Below are 22,412 nucleotides of genomic sequence, written 5' to 3' on the forward strand. Positions count from 1 at the left end.
GTTCATCTCTGGGGGACAACGAAAGTTCCAATTTCTTCAAAACAAAAATGTAAGTGTGTGTGGGGAAGGAAAGGAGAAAAATAAAAAGGAAGGTTGCAAAAGCTAAAAAAAAGTCACGTACAGTTGGGTCCGGAAATAATTGGACACTGACACAATTTTCATAATTTTGGCTCTGTAGGCCACCACAATGGATTTGAAACAACCGAGATGCAATAGAAGTTCAGACTTTCAGCTTTCATTGAAGGGGTTGAACAAAAATATCATATGAAACGTTTAGTAATTGCAACCATTTTCATACACAATCTCCTTATTTCAGGAGCTCAAATGTAATTGGACAAATTAACACAATCACAAATAAAATGTTCATTTTTAATACTTTATCGAGAATCCTTTGCAGGCAATGACTGCTTGAAGTCTGGAACGCATGGACATCACCAAATGCTGTGTTTCCTCCTTTGTGATGCTTTGCCAGGCCTTTACTGCAGCTGTCTTCAGTTGTTGTTTGTTCATGGGTCTTTCTGCCTTAAGTTTTGTCTTCAGCAAGTGAAATGCATGCTCGATCGGGTTGAGATCAGGTGATTGACTCGGCCATTGCAGAATATTCCTCTTCTTTGCCTAAACTCCTGAGTTGCTTTCGCAGTATGTTTTGGGTCATTGTCCATCTGTAAAGTGAAGCGCCGTCCAATCAACTTCACCGAATTTGACTGAATCTGAGCAGACAATATATCCCTATACACTTCAGAATTCATCCGGCTGCTTCTGTCTTCTGTCACATCATCAATAAACACTAGAGACCCAGTGCCACTGTAAGCCATGCATGCCCATGCCATTACACTGCCTCCATCGTGTTTTACAGATGTGGTATGCTTCGGATCATGAGCCGTTCCAAGCCTTCTCCATATTTTTTTCTTCCCATCATTCTGGTACAGGTTGATCTTAGTTTCATCTGTCCAAATAATGCTGTTCCAGAACTGGGCTGGCTTTTTTAGATATTGTTTGGCAAAGTCTAATCTGGCCTTTCTATTCTTGAGGCTTATGAATGGTTTGCACCTTGTGGTGAACACTCTGTATTTGCTCTTGTGAAGTCTTCTCTTTATGGTAGACTTGGATAATGACATGCCTACCTCCTGGAGAGTGTTCTTCACTTGGCTGGATGTTGTGAAGGGGTTTTTCTTTACTATTGAAAGGATCCTACAATCATCCACCAATGTTGTCTTCCTTGGACATCCAGGCCTTTTTGTGTTGCAGAGCTCACCAATGCGTTTTTTTTCCTCAGAATGTACCAAACTGTTGATTTGGCCACTCCTAATGTTCCTGCTATCTCTCTGATGGATTTTTTTTTTTTTTTTTTTTTTTGCAGCCTAAGGATGCCCTGTTTCACTTGCATTGAGAGCTCCTTTGACCACATATTGTGGGTTCACAGCAACAGCTTCCAAATTTGAATGCCATATCTGGAATCAACTCAGATCTTTTACCTGCTTAATTGATGGTGAAATAATGAAGGAATAGCTCACACCTGTCCATGAAACAGCCTTTGAGTCAATTGTCCTATTATTTTTGGTCCCTTGAAAAAGAGGGGTCTACATATTAAAGAGATGTAATTCCTGAACCCTTCCTCCAATTTGGATGTGAATACCCTCAAATTAAAGCGGATAGACTGCACTTTAAGCCCATATTCATTATTTAACTGTAACTGGAATTTATTTTGGTACACAGCCGAAATAGCAAAACTTGTATCGGTGTCCAATTATTTCTGGACCTAAAAAACGGGCAAAAACCGTATGCAGTGGCTGCACTTTTTGTTCAGTGGAAAAGAAGCTTGGATTGGGGATAGTAAAGATCTAAAAGTAGGTGTGTTGGGCATAGCTACCGAGAGAAGTACTTCCTTGACTTGCTTCAACTTAAGAAATTACTCCGTTCTCTGCAGTTCTTGGTGACTTTCTATCAACCATGTTACAGTACTAGAAACGTAAACGTGCTCAATATGTTATAAAGTCTTCCACTTGTTCAGAAAAAGTGTTATCCCTGGTCATTTGAATGGGGCTAAAATCTTCCTGTACAAGTTGAAGACTGCTTCACAGACTATTGAATAGGGGCATTAGTTTTCCATTTCAAGTTAATTGGGGTCAGTAATGGCTGCCAGTAAGTAAATGTGGTCAAGTCTCCCCTCGACTTTACCTTACCTCCGCTGTGGCTGTGGTAGGTGCATGGTGCCGCTGGAGGTTGTGGAACAACCGCCGGGTGCAGGGAGGTTGTTGCAGGGGCGATCGGGTTCTGGAGATCCTTTGCGGCTCCCTTTGCAGGGTGCCGCCATGTTGTTGGTAGTCGCTGTGCGGAGCCTTTCCCTATAATGGCCGCCGCTATGGACGCTACTGCGTGTACGCAGGCTAAGATGGCCGCCGCGACACCCATGTGCCACTGGAGAACCAATGTGCATGCGCAGTGGAACCGGAGGTCATCTTAGCATGTGCAGTAGCATCCATAGCGGCGGCTATTATAGTAAAAGGCTCCACACAGGGATTACATGTCCCATTAGCCTTAGGGGGCTCGTACCATGTGGCCCACAGCAGTCCATAGGGCGCCTGGATTCCCTGCTCAGCAATTAGATACATTTAGCGTGCTTTGGACAGACTAGTCAGTCGGAGCTGGACCAATGAGAGGATAGTGTGTGTCTGTGGCCCCTGCACTAGGCCAGAGACCTACTTATATGCCCGACTCCCCTGTAAGCTTGTGGCTGCGACAGGGACACTGCCCCATTATTGATTATCAGGGATACAGCAAAGGACGCTGCGAATCAGATGCGGTCTGTGGTCTGGGAACAGACCACCAACGCATAAAGAGACTGTTAAGGTGGGACTCTCCAGTTGGATACCAACCCACGTGGAGGCAGACTCATCACTGATGGCGATGGCGTTGCACCGGACGGCCCCATGTCTTCCGTTGGCGCTACCAGGTATTGGAGCACTTGGCAGGTAAACCCAATCTACAAGTGCATCAACTTTAACACTATTGTGGGCAGTGCTGTCGCACACACTTGGGGTGGGAGTGCCAATTGGGGGCTGGACACTGGGACACTGGTGCTCCTGCACCCAAGTACTGTGGGAATACTGTGTGGCTATATCAATATACGTCTTGTAAGGTGTTGTTGCATATTATGTGTGTTCTGAGTCTGTGCCTAGTAAATACCGTTATACCATTCTCTGGTGTGTGTGTTACTGGGTATATTTTCTTGTGACGGGGTTATCCAGTACTACCAGGTACCAATGAATTCAGAAGACCAAGAGAAGATGGCATTTGTATGTCCCCTTGGCTTCTACTAATTCACCTGCATGCCCCAAGGCATTTGTGGTGCTCCAGCAACATTCCAACGTTTAATGGAGAAGACCATCGGCGACATGAATACACGGGAATGCTTAGTCTACCTGGTTGATATCATCCTCTTCGGCAAGACTCTGGAGGAACACAAAGAACGACTACTGAAAGTTTTGGATTGGCGGGCAGGAATGCTTGAAGCCGTGTCTGGACAAATGCCAGTTCTGCCGCACATCGGTGACCTACGTGGGACATAGTGTCCGTGGATGGAATAGCTACTGACCCCGCCAAAGTTGAAGCCGTGGTGAACTGGCCAAGAAACAGTCATGGAGCTATGTCTCTTCCTAGGATTTTGCGGATACTATCGCCGCTTCATGGAGGGATATTCAATCAAAGCAAAGGTCCTCAACAACCTTCTCAAGATATACCCCAAGGAGACAGGGCGGAAGCCCACCTCCGCGCGACTGCCGTTTGACGACAAGTGGACAGCCGTCTGTGAAAAGGTGTCATTCGGCCTGAAGAAAAGCTGAACGGTGGCGCCCGTTCTCTCTTACGCTGATCCTGAGCAGCCCTATATCCTTAATTTGGATGCGAGCTTCAACGGAAGTACCCGGCTGGAAGTACCCGGTACCTTCAACCAGTTGCATACGTCAGCCGCAGTTTGACCCCCAGCGAGCAGAATTATCCCATCCAGAAGTTGGAATTCCTCACTCAAGTGGGCAATTATGGACAAACTCCATGACTATCTGTATGGAGTCACCTTCGATGTTCGTTCGGACAACAATTAGTTGACATACATATTGACATCAGCAGAACTGGATGCCACCGGCCACAGAGGGCTGACGACTCTCGAACTACCATTTTACGTAGCAGTACAAACCAGGGCCCCTGAACATCAGAGCCGATGCTCTATCCAGAAGACCGGGACTGAGTCCCACACCGGACGAGGACCTCTGGGAAGAAATTCCTGGACCAGGGATGTGGGCTATGTGTTTAACCGCAGGCATCGTGGAAGACAGAGTGGCCTTCTCAGAACTAAGGGTCACAGACTCCCTGGGATGCCAATCCAAGGCTATCTTTACCGCCTATTGCCATCCAGAGGGAATGAATATCACTCCAGACAGGATCATCGCCTGGAAGGATCTGGTGCAGTATCAGATACAGGATCCAGTGGCCGGACCTATCTGCCAGGCCGTCCAGCAAAACAAGCCTTCATTGATAAAACGTGCTCCCAGCAACACGGTCGCTATACTAATGAGGGAAATAGACACATTCGAAATGGACAAGGGTCTACTCTATCGGGCGGCTCAATACCATAACCACCAGATAGAAAGCAGCTAGTTCTACCAACGAACCTCCAGCATGTGGTCCATCGATTGCTACACAATGACAATGAGCATCTTGGAGTGGATAAGACCTTCGGCTTAATATGGGACTGATTCTTCTGGCCACGGATGAGAGTCAGTAGAACACCATTGCCGTCGATGCTCCTGGTGTATCCAATGAATGACACTCTCTACCAGAGTCGCTCCAATGGCTCATCTGAAGAGATCGGGTCCCCTGGACCTCGAATGCATGGACTTTGTGTATTGAACCAGATGCCTGAGGCATCGGCAACGTACTAGTGATCATAGACCACTACACCCGGTACGCCCATGCTTTTCCAACCAAAAACCAGAAGGCTATTACGGTGGCCAAGATATTATGGGAGAGGTACTTCGTACATTATGGACTACCCAATCGCCTACAACGGATCAAGGCCGGGACTTTGCAAGTATCCTCATCCTGGAGTTGCTGAAACTGCTAAACGTTACTAAGTCCTGTACGACCCCTTAACATCCAGAGGGAGATGATCTGCCGGAGATGTTCAACCAGACCCTCCTTGACATGCTCGGCACCCTAAAGGGTTCTCAGAAGAATGAGTGGAGTAAGCACGTGGAGTCCTTGGTGCACGCCTATAACTACACCCGCCACGAATCTGCGGGATTCACTCCATATTTTCTAATGTTCGGGCGAGAAGCACGGCTTCCTGTAGATATAAGTCTGATGGTATCTACCAATGGGGTACCCAACAGGACACATTTCAAATATGCACAGCTGCTCCAAGAAAGCCTGCAACGAGCATACCAGTTAGCAGAGATGGCATCAGCTCAGCTAAATGCCGGTGATAAAAGGCGCTACGACCATAAGGTCTGCCATCGGAAAATTCGTCCTGCAGACGGCGTTCTCCTCCGCAACATCTTGATCCGCGGCAAACACAAATTGGCCGACCACTGGCGTGGCGGGGTATTTGAGGTCGAATCGCAGATGCCGGGCCTCCCGGGCTACCGCATAAAAGACGCGCGGATGGCAGGTAAAGGTCTGGCACCTTAACCATCTCCTGCATATCCCACAAGTAGGGGATGATAAGCCAGAGATAGAGGCTACACCATTGGCTGGTGAGCAGGAAGGATCTGAGGCGACTGCAGAAACCTTAACTGAAACAGTCGACGGTCCGATGGAAGGACCCTCTGGTAGGACAGGACAAAGTCAAGAGGCACCTCCCGAAGGAGCACTGGGTAATGGGCCCAGACTGCCTACACCTACTCCGGTGGCTCCAATGAGCCCTCCTCTGGACCCCAAAAGTCCTTGCTTTGTACCTATCAGAGACATTTCAGAGACTGTAGTACCCCCAATGAGAGAGACTGAACCTCAAGTGTACGATTATTACTCCACTGAGGGAGTTGCCGAGGAAGAGCTTCGCAGAAGCCAAATAGTGAGGTACCCTCCCAACTGGGTAACCTTTGATTCGTTAGGGACACCCAACTATGAGGCTCAGAAGTGGTCTCATAGCAAAATTAAATCTGTCATTGTAATTGTCACAGAAATGTATAACTTGATGTAGAGTCATGACAATGTGCTAAGTTGAGCCCTCACCTTGATAAAGGCAGTGTTTCTGCCGAAACGTTGGATCTTTTGGTGGCACATTAAATACCTTCTGCATAAGAAAGACCATGTGCCTGCTTCCATTTTCTACACTGTATTCCTTTGGGATGTCTGGACCTCCCTGGACCCAGTGCACCGGCAGATAAGTACCCCCTCCAGCACCATACTGCAGTGTGCATGTACTTCTCTCTATGAATGTGCCAAGTTGTACATAATGCAATGCATTTTTTTAAATCATTTTATTTAATAAGTTTTATAAACCTACAGATTTCTAGTATATCAGTGTATATATTGATAATGTATATACAAAAAATTATTGTATAAAATATATTAAACAGAAAAAAAATGCAATGCATTTTTATTATATAACTTGTGGTTATGTGTGCTATGTTCCCAAGCGGGGATGTTGGTCTTTTCACCAAGAGGAGAATGTGGCCAGGTCTCGCTGTGGCGGGGAAAGGGTTAACCAGGCTTATAATAAAGGTCAAGCCCACTTGGTTAAACCTGACCCTTGTGTTAGGGTCTTAGATTGTCAGCTCTGGGACCCAGATGTCAAAAATGTATTACTGCAACTGTATACTGATTTTGCGACATTAAAGAATTATGTGATTTTTGCCTTTATTGGGATGCTGGGACCGGGAGATTTTCAGGAGGTAAGTTTCAGGGTGGGTTTGCCGGAGAAAGTTGTTACAGATTTTGGCTAGCTATCGGGGTTCCCAAGTTTCGAGTTACCCCAGAAATGTATCTGGGAATAAAGTGAGATTCTCGGATACATGGAAACCCAGTGCTCTAGGCAGACCCCCATCCTAAAAACTTTATTGCGACTCACCCCTAGGACGTCCTGCTTCAGCATAATCCAGGAAAAGGTCAAATGAGGCACAGGTTTCCCTAGTATAAGGGAGGAAGACCAAGTAATGCCCAGGTACTCTGAATCCAGGATAGTGGTTCAGGGGGGAAATCATATCATGTGTTAAATGTATGAATTATGGTAGCTCCCGCTCAGGATAAAGCTGAGAGTTTATTGGGGGGTAAGGAAAATGTTTAATTCATGTTAGAATAAAACTATGTAAGCTAGGTTTTAAAGTATAGCAGGGATGGGCTCGTAAGTATAGCAACAGTTAAGGTTTTCACTCTCTCTGTCACCCCAACAGACTTAGTGCATGTTAATACAGAATTGTAGAAAAGTATAGGTTATTGAAACCAGTATATTTTTAAGCAGCAGTGTTTTAAGATATGGTTAACCTTTAGGCTGAATCCCCGCTGGCGCTGAGCGAGCCGCGCTTGGCACGGTTACTTGCATATATATACACACACGTTCCCGCGGGCACACACGCTCGGCACTTTTGTAAATACATTTTTTTAACTTTCCCTCTTGCTCAGATAGCCCGCAATTGCGCCCCCCTGTCCTTCCCCCTGCGCGCGCAAGTTGCAGGACACCCGGCGCTCATGCTCTAAGTATGAGCGCATTCAACGCCAGCGGGGACTTGGCCTTATGCATTAAATTAGACAGGATATTTAGTGTGCAAAGACCCACTGGGGGCTGAGGGCTAATCGTTCAAAGGGACATTGGTCCTAGAAGTGTGAACCATTTGTTAGCCTTCCTGGCGAAGTGAAACACCAATATTCGCAGCTTCAAAGAGTCAATTCAAACGCAAGGAACTAGGTGTGAATCATTTGTTAGCCCTTCCGTGCTAATTGAGGCCCGTATCCTCAGATCAAAGAAGCCACGTGGCCAAGGCCAGACTTAGTGGTATTTGAGCCAGGGTGGGCGGGGGGGGGGGGGTTGAATAGTGAGTGGGCAAAATGGTGGTTCGGGCACATGTTCTCTCACTACTCTGAAGCCAGTGACAGGTGGGGGAAGATGACATTTTTGTTGCGCATGCTCAGTTGCGATACTGAGGCTTTGTGCCAGTTGTTGGAGGACTGGAAGAACCTGACGATAGGTGGAGAAATTGGTTCCCACGCCAGAGATTGGCTGTACATTATGGAAATAGGATATTTGGAGTTTTTAAAAGTTGGTGCAGTCAGTCAGAAAGTTAGTTCCATCTAAGAGTTCCATTCGTTCTATCATGTAAAGAGATTCATCAGTTCCATCTTGTGTGACTCACCTGAGATTCAGTCCCATTTGAGAAGTTCCAGCTCTGAGTAAATTGTCTAAATTTCTGAGGATAAGTGACCAGATTCCAACAGCTACGGGAAGGAAAAGTGGCCGGGATTATTTTGCTGTGTGTTTGCAACTAAGAAAGATTAGTTTTGTTATCCCAGTTTCCAAAGTAAGTGTGTCTTTTTCCTGTAATTTGTGTAACCTAGTTGTGTACGTTCATTATGTGAATAAATCGCAATTTATTTTATCTTGCTGCTTTCTCAATCAATGATCCCGGTAATTAAGAGGTTAAAAGCTTGGTCTACCGTGACACTCGCTTCTGGGCTTTCCGCTGCGGCTGTGGTTGGTGCAGGGTGCCGCTGGAGGTTGCGGAACAACCGCTGTAGACAGTGAGGGTGCAGGGAGGTTGTGGCAGGGTCGACCGGGTTGCCAGAGATCTGTGGCGGCTGCCTTTGCAGGGTGCCGCCATGTTGTTGGTAGTTGTGCATGCGCATTGGTTCTCGCGCATGCGCAGTGGCACCTGAGGTCGCGACGGCCATCTTCGAAAGCCAGCGCATGCGCGCTAGCATCCGCAGCAGCAGCCATTATATTGAAAGGCTCCGCGCAGGGACTACATATCGCATGAGCCCCAGGGGGCTGGTACCATGTGTACCCACAGCAACCAATAGGGCGCATGGATTCCCTGCTCAGCAATTAGATACATTTGGCGCGCTTTGGACAGGCTAGTCAGTCGGAGCTGGGACAAGGAGAGGGTTGTGTGTGTGTGTAGGGTTTCTGTGGCCCCTGCACTAGGCCAGAGACCCCCTTATAGGCTCCTATACTAGGCCTTGACTCCCCTGCAAGCTTGTGGCTGCTACAGGGAAAGGCCCTTAGACAGGGACACTGCCCCATTATTGATTAAGTGTTGGTGACACAGCAAAGGAAGCTGCGCAGCAGATGCGGCCTGTGGTCTGGGACCAGACCACCAACGCATAAAGAGACTGTTAAGTTGGGACTCTCCAGCTGGATACCACCCCACGTGGAGGCAGAATCATCGCTGACGGCAGCGGCGTGGGACCAGATGGCCCGTTGTCTTCCGTTGGCGCTACCGGGTGTTGGAGCACCCGGCAGGTATACCCAATCTACAAGTGCACCAACTTTAATACTATTGTGGGCAGCGCCGTCACACACACTTGGGATGGTAGTGCCTATGGTGGGCTGTACACTGGGACACTTGTGCCCCTGCACCCAAGTACAGTGGGAATACTGTGTGGGTATAGCAATATACATCTTGTAAGGTGTTTGTTGCATATTATATGTGTTCTGAGTCTGTGCCTAGTAAATACTGTTATACTCTGTGACGGGGTTATCCAGAATAGCTAGGATCACTCATAGGTGGAGGCGCTGTCATCAGACGGATCAGGTACACCCCAGGCTCCCAGCAGTGGAGGTTCAGGACTCCTGTGAGCCACAGGTAAAGCACCACACACTCCGTAGCCACCACGTCTCCCATAGGGTGGGGGAAACTGCGCTACATAAATAAAATAAAACACTTTTTTTGGAGTATAACACTGTATTTTTTTAAACTTGTCAATAAAATGTAGAACTAGAAAATATTGTATACTGTTTGACAACATAAATATTTTAAAACCTGTGGGATGTTTTCCAGATCGTTGCTCAGTTGAAGCCAAGCTGGGCTGCAGGTGTATTTCACTTCAGTAATCTTTCAAAGACCTCAAGCTTGGCTCGTGGGTTTATACTCTGCAGTATCATGTGAGCAAGACGTTTGTGTTACTGTGGGTATATATTACACTAATTGCTTTACCCTTTTTTTGTTATTACAGCAACTAATGTATCAAACCTACAATAACTGTCAATGGTCCAAGTGTCAAAAAGTTTACGGTTGAATGAACTTTCAAAGTCAAAAGCTCTCACGTTGTTTCTTATGTAGATGCCAGAAGAGGAAGCCTTCTGTGTCTTTGTTAAATTAATGCAAGACTACAGACTTCGTGAACTGTTTAAACCAAGCATGGCAGAGCTAGGCCTGTGTATGTATCAGTTTGAATGCATGATCCAGGTAAGAAATGTACACACACAACTATCCCTTTGTGTGATTCCTGTTTGTTTAAACTTGTATTGAAATAGTTACATCAAACTAAATTAACAGGAACAGCCTTGATAATTTATAAATGGTACACAACTTTTAACATGACTTTAATAACTTTTAAGAAAATAACGTATCCTTCAAAGAATGTATAAAAAAGTAACTTTTAGTATGTATATATATATATTATATATCAACACAAACAATATTAGGGAATTATAGAAAAGCAATGGCCTTAACATTTTAAATCTGTTATGTCACTTTGAAGTTGTGTACTTGAATACTCTATTAAATAACATGCCGGATTCAGAAAATTAGTACTGAATAGGAACTTTGTTGCCAAATAATGTATTCGTTTATGAATCATGTAGTTATCACAAAAGGGTTCTACTTTCTACTTACTCTTATTTTAAAAAATAAATATTTTTTTTAGTGTTTTATATCTTGTATCAAAATGTATTATATTTATATAAATATATATATAAATATCTTTCCAGGAGCAGCTGCCAGAACTGTTTGTGCACTTTCAGGCTCAGAGTTTTCACACTTCTATGTATGCATCATCTTGGTTCCTGACTATATTTCTTACAAGTTTTCCATTGCCAATTGCCACAAGAATATTTGATATCTTTATGTCCGAGGTGAGAAACTATGAATTTTTAACATGAGGTATTGATAATGTTATACCATCCAACTTCTTAGTTGGGACAAATTGAGCCAGTCATGGTTTAAATTTAATCGAACTGATTTCTTAACTATAAAATAAATTTCAGTGGGATTTGGGGATACAATAGAATACATTTCAGATATTAATAGCATTAAAATATGCTAAACTGTTGGCCAAGTTACCATTATTTTTTGTCTACTTGTGTATATCGGTATTTGTGAGGTTATTTTCTTGCTAATTCCTAGGGTTTGGAGATAGTGTTTCGGGCTGGACTCTCAGTTCTTCAGATGAATCAGACTGAGCTAATGCAACTGGATATGGAAGGGATGTTACAGGTATGCAATACCAGTATAGGATTAAGTGATATGTTGATGTACCCTCAGTACAATGGTTACATAACGCTAACAATGTTTGTTACAGAATTGGAGCCATGGTATTCTCTGGAGCTTAACATTGACATTTTCAGTTCTGAGGCCCCCTTGATTCCAGAGACGCTTACCAGTTACATTACTGACATTTAGTTTTGGGGTTTGAAAGGGGATTTAAGTTGTCGTCCAAAAGGTTGCTGTAACTGTTGATTTTGCGGCTTCTTATTGGCCTGAGATTTGGCAGCCATTTTGTTTCCCCTAGAGGGAGATTTATACCCGGTAACTTCACTGCTAAGTATCTCGGGAACCAGGGTCCCCAGAAAAAAAAGTCGGTTCCCATCCTGTAAAAAATAAAATAAACTTATTAGTGGTGTTGCTACTTTAGCAACCTATAAAAAATGGGATTTTTTTACGATCTGACCCTTCTTATTTTGCATACACAGATTAATCACACTGCAGACCTTTTACCGCTGTTCTCCGTGTGTGACGGTTTAGTGTCTCTAGATTTATTTTCATTGCCTCTCAGCACTTTCAGAAAGTTATTCCACATCAGTTTGATGGGGGTCCAGACAAATTAATTCAAGTATCTTATCAAGTCAAGTACAATGCGAAGAAGATGAAAAAGTAAGTACTGAAAAAATATGTTCAGATACGTTTCTATATTTGCACACACAGTCCCAGCAAGCTCAAACGCCCACACCCACCTAATCTTGACTATATGTAATGTCACATAGAGTGCCACTGGGCTGTGGCAAGTGAATATAGCAAACGACAGGGGGTGCCCAGGGCTACATCCAAATGACAAAACATACATGGTGTGAGGCTTCTATAACTCACTTATTGGGATTCAGATGCGTGGTGTGACGCATCACCATGGCAACACGGCATCCAATGACGCTGCGGGGTCACAACGTGATGTCACATGTCCCCGCGGCGTCATTTGATGCAGGAAAACAATGTAAGGGGGGAGCAAGCAGGGGGGCGCAGCTCCAATAGTTTGTGCACCCCTGTATTAGTACATGCACAGGTCACAATACTGTAGGCATTCGTTCCACTGACTTATTACATAGTTATCAACTCACCCTGAATGTCGTGGAGATGTTGAAAGCTTATGCACAGTTATTTATCCTCCAGCAAGTGCTAAAAGGACAGAAGGGAAGTCACTGAGTGAACACAGTGAGACGTGCTAGAAGGACAGATATGGGAAAGTGATACAAAGAACATTGTGTTGTAATTTTGATATATAAAGTACCAGAACATTGTATTACGTTATTGGTACATCTGGTTAGGAACATAGAATATATTTGAAAGTGATGCACTTTATTCCCTTCATCTATCCTCCGTTTATCCTCTTCGCACTGACACTTTGATAACTCGGCACGCTCTCTTTGAAAATGGTCCCTTTCACCCCTTATTAATCCATGATTATTGTTGCGACTCATGATGCATCTTGCAAATTAAAGCCTTCAGATTGTACATTGAAAATACATGTTATAAATCAACTCTATGCCTGTGGAGCCTGAAGATGGAGTCATAAGTGATGCTGTATATCGGGGCTCTTAAACTGGCGGCTAAATGTGACCTCAACGGCTTATTATGTGGTCCTTGGGCTCTTTTTTCTTCCTGCTACAGTAATTGTATTCTTGTTGCCAATTAGTAATTTTTCACACAAACTAACTTGTAAGTTAAGTAATGTAAATATTTATGGTACAGATGTTTTAATGCTTGCTAAATGTTAAAATATAATTGTCACGTCATTAAATGTATCAAAAATTACATTACAATAAAATTGTGGCCCTTCTACTGCTAAGTGTTTTTGGATTTGGAGAACTAGTTTATGAACCCTACTGTATAACATGTTATGACATTAATTGTTTTATCTTGTGTATAAAGTCATTTTTCTGAAGCCAGGGTCATGTGTGAATAGCCCCAGATAAATTTAACTCAGCCCTCTTTCCAAAGCACACCAAGTCCTGTTATATTTCCTTCACTTTATTAGAAAAGCAGTAGTAAATACAGGCTCTTGTGGATGTAATGTTGTGTTGGGAAAGTGCTTCTTTGTGGATGCTTTGTAGTTAAGGGCAGGTAAAAAGTATAAGACCTTGCCGGGTGGAGTAAACCTAGAAGGGTACTCACTATGCCAGTGTCAGGAAGTAAAATAAAGTGGGTACTGCTTGTGACACAGGAATAGGGTAAGGCTAAACAAACTGTCAGCAGGGACAGGGGGGAGGGCAGAATAGCCCATTCACTTGGAGGACTGGAGATGTTGCCAGAGCAACCTGGGGTGTGACAGACTGGAGGGAGAAAGGCAACAAATGTATCCATTCCATCTGCACTAGGAGGGAAGCTGCAGGGAAAGCTGACATCCAAATACAGCTAGCAGGCAGAGCTGGAAAGGGGGGTGGGGGGTGAAACAGAGGAGGCAGAAATGGATATTTCTGTTCCAGGACAGTCATCATGATTTTTCTTTTGCGCAGGTTAGAGAAGGAGTACACTACAATAAAAACAAAGGAAATGGAAGAGCAAGTTGAAATCAAAGTAAGTCACACATTTCAATTGACTTTGCTGTGCAGTTAACATTTGCGTTAAAGTTGGCCAACTGCCAGTATTTTTCATTGTAAGTTTTAGTTACAGATGGCATGAGAACACACTTAAAACAAGGCAAGGAGAACTATTCGGCCTACCTTATAGGTGTGTTGTGATTTGGATGACACTAGATTTTTTAAAGTCTTGCTCTTTGGGTGTTTGTTTATAATCCTAAAGATAAGCAATACTCTTATTTTTATCAATACTTCTAATTCCATCTTGACCGGGACAGATTTGGAAAAATTGCATTGTTTTGACAGGGGGTCTTGCCGACAGACATTTAATGAGTCGTCAATATTTCTGTCCAAGCAGTGACCTTTCTCAAGATTGTATGTGTCGTGATAAGTATCTCTGCATACTGTACACTGTACAATATTGGGAAAAAAGAGCTTGAAATGTTTTGACAGCCTCACTAACTTATTTGGGTTCTCCTTTCACTAAGATATAGACAGTTGACTGGGTAAAATGTGCCCACTGTCCACAATTCTTAATGTTTCCGCATGCTCATTTTTATGTGGCGATTGTTAAAACAGTCCGCACACATCTTTATTATATTGGAGGGGCGGGCAATACTCTATGTATGCAAAGCGTTGGTCTCCAGAGCGGAACCACATTAATTTCGGCTCCAGGGACCCCCTTGTTACTGAGATACTTACCAGGGAAGGTGCCGTCGGTACTTCCCTCACCAGGGCAAACAAAATGAAAGTTAAACCCTTTTGTGCCCCTTGATGTAGCTACCACGTTATGGGGCCTGGCACTCCAGAGGCCCCATGACGTAATGGCCAAGTCGTATGCTGTTTGCTCGTTGTCTTGGGGAGATCGTGTTCTGCGTTCCTGGACAATGGAAGAGGAAGAACCTCGTGTTCCATAAACCGGTGACAACATGATCACAAAGTGCCAGAGATGCCGTGGCACTCTGGTGTACTTCCAGCACCTTCTCCGGTAAATATCTTGGGACGCAGGGGGCCCTGGAGCTGAAATTAACATGGTTTAGCTCCGGTAACCCACTGCTCCGGTAACCCACTGACAATAAAAAAGAAACTGGGGTAGCATAGGGAGCTGCTCCTTTTTAAAAAGCGTAGGCAACGTAAAGAAGGAATAAACTTGAGCAAACTAATTAAATTTTTTGTTTTTGTCCAGAGATTGCGCACAGAAAACAGACTTTTGAAACAGCGGATTGAAACGTTAGAAAAAGTAAGTTTCTTAAAACTAGTGTAACGGGTTTTCTGGACTGGCCTGACCCACCCAATCTCATATTGGCCCCTGTGGTCTAACCAGTCCCCATTACAGTGTGATGTCTGGTGGTGCACCTGTTGGCAACAGGACTCCTGAGTCTCCCGCATGATGGTGTGTGGGGATTTGCCAACCCAGACAGGCAGCTGAGGTAGTGTGCTTGAGTCCTACCTATATCCAGTGCAGCGCCTCCACCTCATCAGGATCCCGGCGTCCGCTTGGGGATGATTCTGATGAGGAACTCCTCTGTGGTGCAGCCCCCTGTGTAATCACTCCACACTTACACACGAGGGTATCTTTTATCAGAGTCATCTTTATTAGTACGGTGGGCCAGCTGCCCTCCACAATGGATGTAATTAGCCCTCCATTGTTCACCTTACTTCCCTTTGAAAGGTATTGTCCTCCTAATGTAAGGATTCCCTATCCCCGAAGGGATACTTCACCTGTGCCAGGTCCCTGGTCACAGTCTCATTAGCCCTTTAGTGTACTGACTCTGAACTTCCTCTTCACTAACCGAACAGCTTCTGAACTCTTATCCCCAGAAGACTAACTTTTGATCAGTGCTGTGCCTTATGTATCCTCTGGGGGCTGACACAACTCTGACATCACCAACCAGGGAGTCAGAGCCTGTGACCACTCCCATCCATACATAGGGCACCTCACCAGGGTGTGAGGGCAAACCTCCATAATTACTGCTGGCATGCCGAAACTTACCAGCCTTTACTGTCAGCAGGAGAGATGACTGCAGCCATTTTACAGCATGGTTACATTCTCCCCCTGGTGAATCCCACCAACCCGGCTGGGACCTAAATTTGCAGTACCTTTCGTCAGGAAGCACTGTAAAATGGAACATACATTATTATTAGAACATCATCTGTTTATAACATAACAATTCACATCGCGCCAAGCACGCCCTGACCAGCAGCCACGAGCCCGCGTAATGCTACTCAGTACCTCCTAATAGTAGTGCCGTGGATCAGGTTTCTTTACCTCCCAACCCCCCATGTCCAGAACAGTTACATGGTAGCTACGCGGCAACCCCCTCTCAGGCCTGTATACTACTTTGTGTTTGTACACACTTCGCCCGATACTCCATACCTTTATCAGGTGCTCGATCCTTTCCTCTGCCTTACTACCAGTAATGGCACCCCCCTTGTTGACCATGTACTCCTCTATGGTCTCCCTTAACCACTGGTCCCTGTTGTCCTCAATCTCCTGCATGAGGGGTTCAGGAACGTACGGGTACTCCAACCCATGGGAGTACTTGTATTTTGCAATTATCGCCCTTTCAGCCCTACTACTCCTAGTTAGGTTGGCGTTCCCTGCTCTCCCTGGTAATACCCAGGACAGGAGCTCATCTGGGTCTACGGGGTCGGACAATATGTCAGGGCCCATGGGTTCTATTTCATTTCTGCCTATCATGAAACACCTGAATTGCATCTCCTTTTTCCTTTCTGTGGCCGTGAACTCCCCTTTAGCCCACCAATAATCTACGATGTCATCCTTCTCTAATAAGAACTGCGTGCGGTCCATCCATCCTACGTACCCTTCAAATAAGGGCGCCCACCAACGGGTCTCCCTAGGCTTCTCAGCCCACTCTTGAGAGTCTCCCTCTTCTGTACCTCCCCAGGAGCATACCCCAGAGGTCCCTGCAGAACGGGGCCTGGACCATTTCTCATGTTTTGGGGCCTCCCCAGCAGGTATATCCGCCTCTTCAGGCACCCACCGGAACTTGGATACCTGTCCCAATTGTCCTCCTCCCCGGAATCAAAACTGCTCAGTCTTTCCCCAGTCTGGTTCTCACCAACCCCCAAAGATCCTTCCGACACCCCCAAACTGGATGATGATCCCCGGGAACAGGTGACTGGGACAGGGGCATTATCTAGGGCGTGGGGTTGGGCGTAGGGATAGGCAGTCGGCAGCCGCGGGGTTCCGACCCGTTCGCCTTGGTTAGATTGTCCCGTACCACTGGACAATGGTATCGCCGACTGCGTCTCACCCTTCTCCGGTCTCCGCTTACTCCGGTTCTTCTTAGTTGATCGGGAACCACCACCCGATCGCTGAGGCGCGTGTCCTCTACTTCCGCTGGTTCCGCCACCTCCGCCGGAAACGCCGTCATCACTGGAGTCGGAAGCGCCGCCATCTTGGGATGGACCCCCATGCGGGATCTCTTCCTCCACGATTAGGTCCGGAAGTCCCTCTGCGTCCACGTGCGCCGTCCTGGCCTGGCGCGGCCTCTCTTCCTCTAGCGGTGGTATCGGAGCCTGGCAAGGACAAGGGCTATCCTTACCAGTCCGCAGGTTGGGCGTGGATCGCCCGTTGCCACTGGACCCGCCGGTCCCGAGAACAGATGGGCTCCGCCTCTCCGGTTTCGGCTCCACCGGGGACACCCGGCTCCTTCCGCTGTCACTTCCGGTAAGTGGCCTTTTCATCCCATTGCCTCCACCGGACACCGCCACCGGCCAGACCAAGGTACTAGTTGGTTCTTTGGGTCCCTCGTCCGAGGGATCCGCACTTAGGGTACTTGGGGTCGCCAAGCGCAGCGACCGCCTTCTTTTCTCTCTGTCGGTTGCCGGACCGACCACGTCACATTCCTCGGGATCCGCACCCTTGGTCCATAGTGCACCGGGGGACTCGGCGGACAGCCTAGCCATATTCCCCCCTGGGTCATTGTTCTGAATGGGCACGAAGGTGGGCATGGGCCACAGATACTGTGTGCCACACTGGGGACAGCGCGCCGCTGTGCCCATGGTGCGCCGGGCAGTCTGCATTGCAGGCAGAGGCCCACTACTGTCTCTGCGCCCCCTACACGGATCACTAGTACCCCTCCGGGTATTGCGTAGGGCTGAGTCGAAACCATCCGGTTCACATCTGGGGAGCAGGCCATGGTCTTGGTTGGGAGCCACTCGTAACACTGGTCTGTCCTGGAAGCTGGTTCCGCGTGAGTGACCAACAGGGGTTGAATGGTCAGCCACTCCTTCGTTTAGCTCCGCCCTCATCTGACACAATTGGAATCCGCCCCCAGTGGTAGCGATTATGGGCGGGTCCCACAATGGGATAGGATGTCCTCTAATTGAGGCCGCACCTCTTTCAGTCCTAGAGGGCGCGACCACAGCTTTCGCGCGCTATTCCCCAACAGAGTGGGGTTCCTCTTTTGCCGCCAACTCCAATCGCTTCCTTTCAGCTGCTTTGCGTGCAAAGTATCCTTCTTTCTTGCACACAATTTCAGCTGCCGGAACTACTTCTGGTAATGGGGCCGTCAGCACACCAGCTCCTGGGCCCGCGGAATTCATACCCACGGGGCATAGCTGGAAACCACTCCCCCTGGTTGATATTATGGGAGGGTCCCACAGACTAAGTGGTTGACTCAGCACGGGGGCTGAGTGAGTTACTGTCCATGAAGGCGCGGCCGCAGCTTTCGCGCCATACCCCCCATGCGGGCGGGGCTCTCCTGTTGGCGCCACTTCTGGCCAATTCTTGGGAACTTGTGCATCTGCAGAATAGTCTGCCATCGGCCCACGCGGTCTCCCAGGGAAGCGGGAGCCGCCATTTTGTAAGTCCTTTCCATCAGCCACAATTGCAATGTCCTCAACACAGTCCTCTAGGGTGGCACCTCGTTGTCCTAGGCAGGACCAAAACGGTGCGGCCACAGCTTTCGCTCCACTCCAGAGCAGGCTTGTAAAAGACATGTCAGCAACAGCTTGCTCTTCAGTGGGGCGCACGCCACGTGTGCTTTCCCCATCAACCTCCGGTCGCCATTTTGGACTATCCGCACCGCGCGTATCCTCCATTCTTGCGGTCGACATTCTCTCGTAGCAGTTATCGTACATGGGGCTCCTCTCTGCGGGGCAGCCACCACACCGGTACAATAAAGATTTCTCTGATGCACCACCATATGTACCTAATGTAGGCTGGACTCGTGTTGCACTACCTCAGGCTAGGCTCACTCTCTCAGTGTCTGCTGTATCTCCTTCCTCCCAGTCTGTGCTCCCTACGGGGAGGTCTGGAATGGGCTAGAGTACTCTGGGGCTTCCATGCAGTACTGGGGCGTCTACCTGTCTTGGTTAGCCTAGCGCAGACCTTCTCCAGGATTCCTGACCACGTTAACAGGCTATCCCTTCTGGCATCCTACCAACTAGCACTACCTCAAGATGACTAGGACAGCTATAGCCCGGCTCCAAACCCCCAACTCCTTTCAGGCCCCTAGGTCGACCCTGCAAACTGACAATACGCCATCAGCCCCCTGACTACCCCTAGGTCCGTCCCAACGCAGCACAGAGTGGCAGCAGACACTTCTCCCTGTTTCCCAGTGTGCCTAGCAAAAGCCTGTCCTGTTGACAGGTCTACTTTCTCTCAGCAGCGCCTCCAATTGTAACGGGTTTTCTGGACTGGCCTGACCCACCCAATCTCATATTGGCCCCTGTGGTCTAACCAGTCCCCATTACAGTGTGATGTCTGGTGGTGCACCTGTTGGCAACAGGACTCCTGAGTCTCCCGCATGATGGTGTGTGGGGATTTGCCAACCCAGACATGCAGCCGAGGTAGTGTGCTTGAGTCCTACCTATATCCAGTGCAGCGCCTCCACCTCATCAGGATCCCGGCGTCCGCTTGGGGATGATTCTAATGAGGAACTCCTCTGTGGGGCAGCCCCCTGTGTAATCACTCCACACTTACACACGAGGGTATCTTTTATCAGAGTCATCTTTATTAGTACGGTGGGCCAGCTGCCCTCCACAATGGATGTAATTAGCCCTCCATTGTTCACCGTACTTCCCTTTGAAAGGTATTGTCCTCCTAATGTAGGGATTCCCTATCCCCGAAGGGATACTTCACCTGTGCCAGGTCCCTGGTCACAGTCTCATTAGCCCTTTAGTGTACTGACTCTGAACTTCCTCTTCACTAACCGAACAGCTTCTGAACTCTTATCCCCAGAAGACTAACTTTTGATCAGTGCTGTGCCTTATGTATCCTCTGGGGGCTGACACAACTCTGACATCACCAACCAGGGAGTCAGAGCCTGTGACCACTCCCATCCATACATAGGGCACCTCACCAGGGTGTGAGGGCAAACCTCCATAATTACTGCTGGCATGCCCATAACTTACCAGGCCTTACTGTCAGCAGGAGAGATGACTGCAGCCATTTTACAGCATGGTTACATTATCATACAATAAATGTGGGTTGTTCTTAAATGGAACATAAAGATAAAACAGACTGAATAAAGAGTCATGCAGAAACGTATTTAAGAAATGCAGATATTTAGACCCAATAAAACCACAATTACTGTGTAATGAATTTCAGGCCTCTTTTATTAAAGATGTCCCTTGTCTCAAAAGTTTTAAATCCTTTGCTGTCATTGGCCTGTTGCCAACCATGAAGGGGTTAATCTACATAGTTACATTGTAGAGGAGGTTGAAAAAAGACATACGTCCATCAAGTTGAACCTATGCTACATTTAGACGACACATAGTTTATCCTATATTTGTACTTGCAGTATACTGATCTAGAAGAAGGCAAAAAAAATAAAACCAGTGACACATTAATGATATCTCATAAGAGTAAAAATTAATTATCTCCTGACTCCAAATATTGGCAATTCGATTACTCTCTGGATCAACATCCTTCCCATGTTTAATTATTTGGTATATCCCAGTATACCTTTACTTTCTATAAAAATGTCCAATTTTGTTTTGAAGATATTCATTGTATCTGCCATCATAGTCTCCATGGGTAATGAATTACACATTTTAACTACCCTTAGTGTAAAGAACCCTTTCCATTGTTGCTGGTGAAATCTCCGTTCTACTTGCCCCTGCCAATGTGAAGGGTGTCCTCGTCAGCATACTGCAGGTCCATGTCCTCCGTTGCTAGAAAACATACATAATAAATACAATCTAAAGACTCCTAGCCCCTTATTCACCGTAGCGGTTAATAACCGCTATAGTAATTAAGGGGTTTAACCACCCTGCCCCGCTACACACCCGGGAGGCCTAACAACCCACCTCGGACCCACTATGCCCAACCTGTACCCATTGATTGTTCTAGTAGTACATCATACCCATATAATATGGGCATGATAAGCTACTATAGCAGTCAATGGTCACTAATACAAAAGCCTGAATGTCCAAAATACACAATAATAAAACCTATACAACAAGCACTTAAACCCCCAAACTAAAATTAAAAGCAATAGGCAATAAACCAATTACCTAAATAAAACCACTAGCCAACCAATCAATGAAAGAAAAAAAACCACTAGCCAACCAATCAGTTAAATAAATCACACCACTAGCCCAAAAAATAAATGTAATAGCTAAAAGAGCTAACCAACATATTAATTAATACAACCACTAGACAACACCAATATTTAAACCAGTAGCCAACAAAATACATCATTAAATAAAAACGCAAAACAATCTGAAAAACTATTTTTCCAAGCCATCACAATTCAAAACAATTTAATCTAAACAATAAAAATACATAGAAAATATAAGTCAATGGAAGAAATGCATTTGCCATTAATGTGTTCATCTGTACCCTAAACAGGCACAGATTAATACATTATCAGTCAATGGGCAATGAAAAACATAAAAAAAAAAAAAAAAAATCCAATGAAAAAAAATGGAAAAATAAAAGTACATACATTCAATATTCCTCTTACCTTTTAGAAGCGTTTGTCACGGGAGACCAGGGTTATTAACACCTTTTATACCAGGATCACCAGACAAGGCGGTAAAATAAATTGTAATTTATTCTGCGAAAAGACATACACACAATGGATCACAATTTGGAATGAAAAACACACTTAATGGGATCTGGGCTAACGAACTAAACTTTCCTAGAACGAAATGTTAACAAATGGAGTTTGTACGAGTCCTTTCCAATGATCGGGAGGTACTCACAAAAGTCCTGGAATCCAATTCGGCATGCAATTGCAGCCGCAACCGCTATGTCCCGTTTTCAGAACTTGGCCCCCGAAAAGCCACCATCTGGCATGGTCACTTGCATCCTTGTGCCGGGGAGCAACTCTTCTGGCCGGACCATGTAAGGTTTCACCAGGGCAACTGTGGCACCGGAGTCGAGCAAATCGGCTGCTTGGCGATCTCCGATGGTCACTCTGCGCAGATGCTCCTG

At 46.2% G+C, this 22,412-nt stretch overlaps 2 protein-coding genes across 2 annotated transcripts in view; one reads left to right on the top strand and one right to left on the bottom strand.

The window, feature by feature from the left end:
* RPL5 (ribosomal protein L5) overlaps positions 1 to 22,412 on the bottom strand; it is a 293,177-nt gene that overhangs the window by 163,810 nt on the left and 106,955 nt on the right. The gene's annotated exons all lie outside the window — the stretch shown is intronic.
* The window catches only part of EVI5 (ecotropic viral integration site 5), a 203,470-nt gene that overhangs the window by 22,953 nt on the left and 158,105 nt on the right, over positions 1 to 22,412 (top strand). Inside the window, 6 exon segments of the mRNA XM_075615534.1 lie at positions 10,272 to 10,397; positions 10,922 to 11,065; positions 11,337 to 11,426; positions 11,986 to 12,083; positions 13,937 to 13,997; positions 15,186 to 15,239. Of these exon segments, the coding sequence (XP_075471649.1) occupies positions 10,272 to 10,397; positions 10,922 to 11,065; positions 11,337 to 11,426; positions 11,986 to 12,083; positions 13,937 to 13,997; positions 15,186 to 15,239 (573 nt within the window).

The sequence above is a fragment of the Ascaphus truei genome, chromosome 10, assembly GCF_040206685.1.
Source record: "Ascaphus truei isolate aAscTru1 chromosome 10, aAscTru1.hap1, whole genome shotgun sequence".
Taxonomy (NCBI): Eukaryota; Metazoa; Chordata; class Amphibia; order Anura; family Ascaphidae; genus Ascaphus; species Ascaphus truei.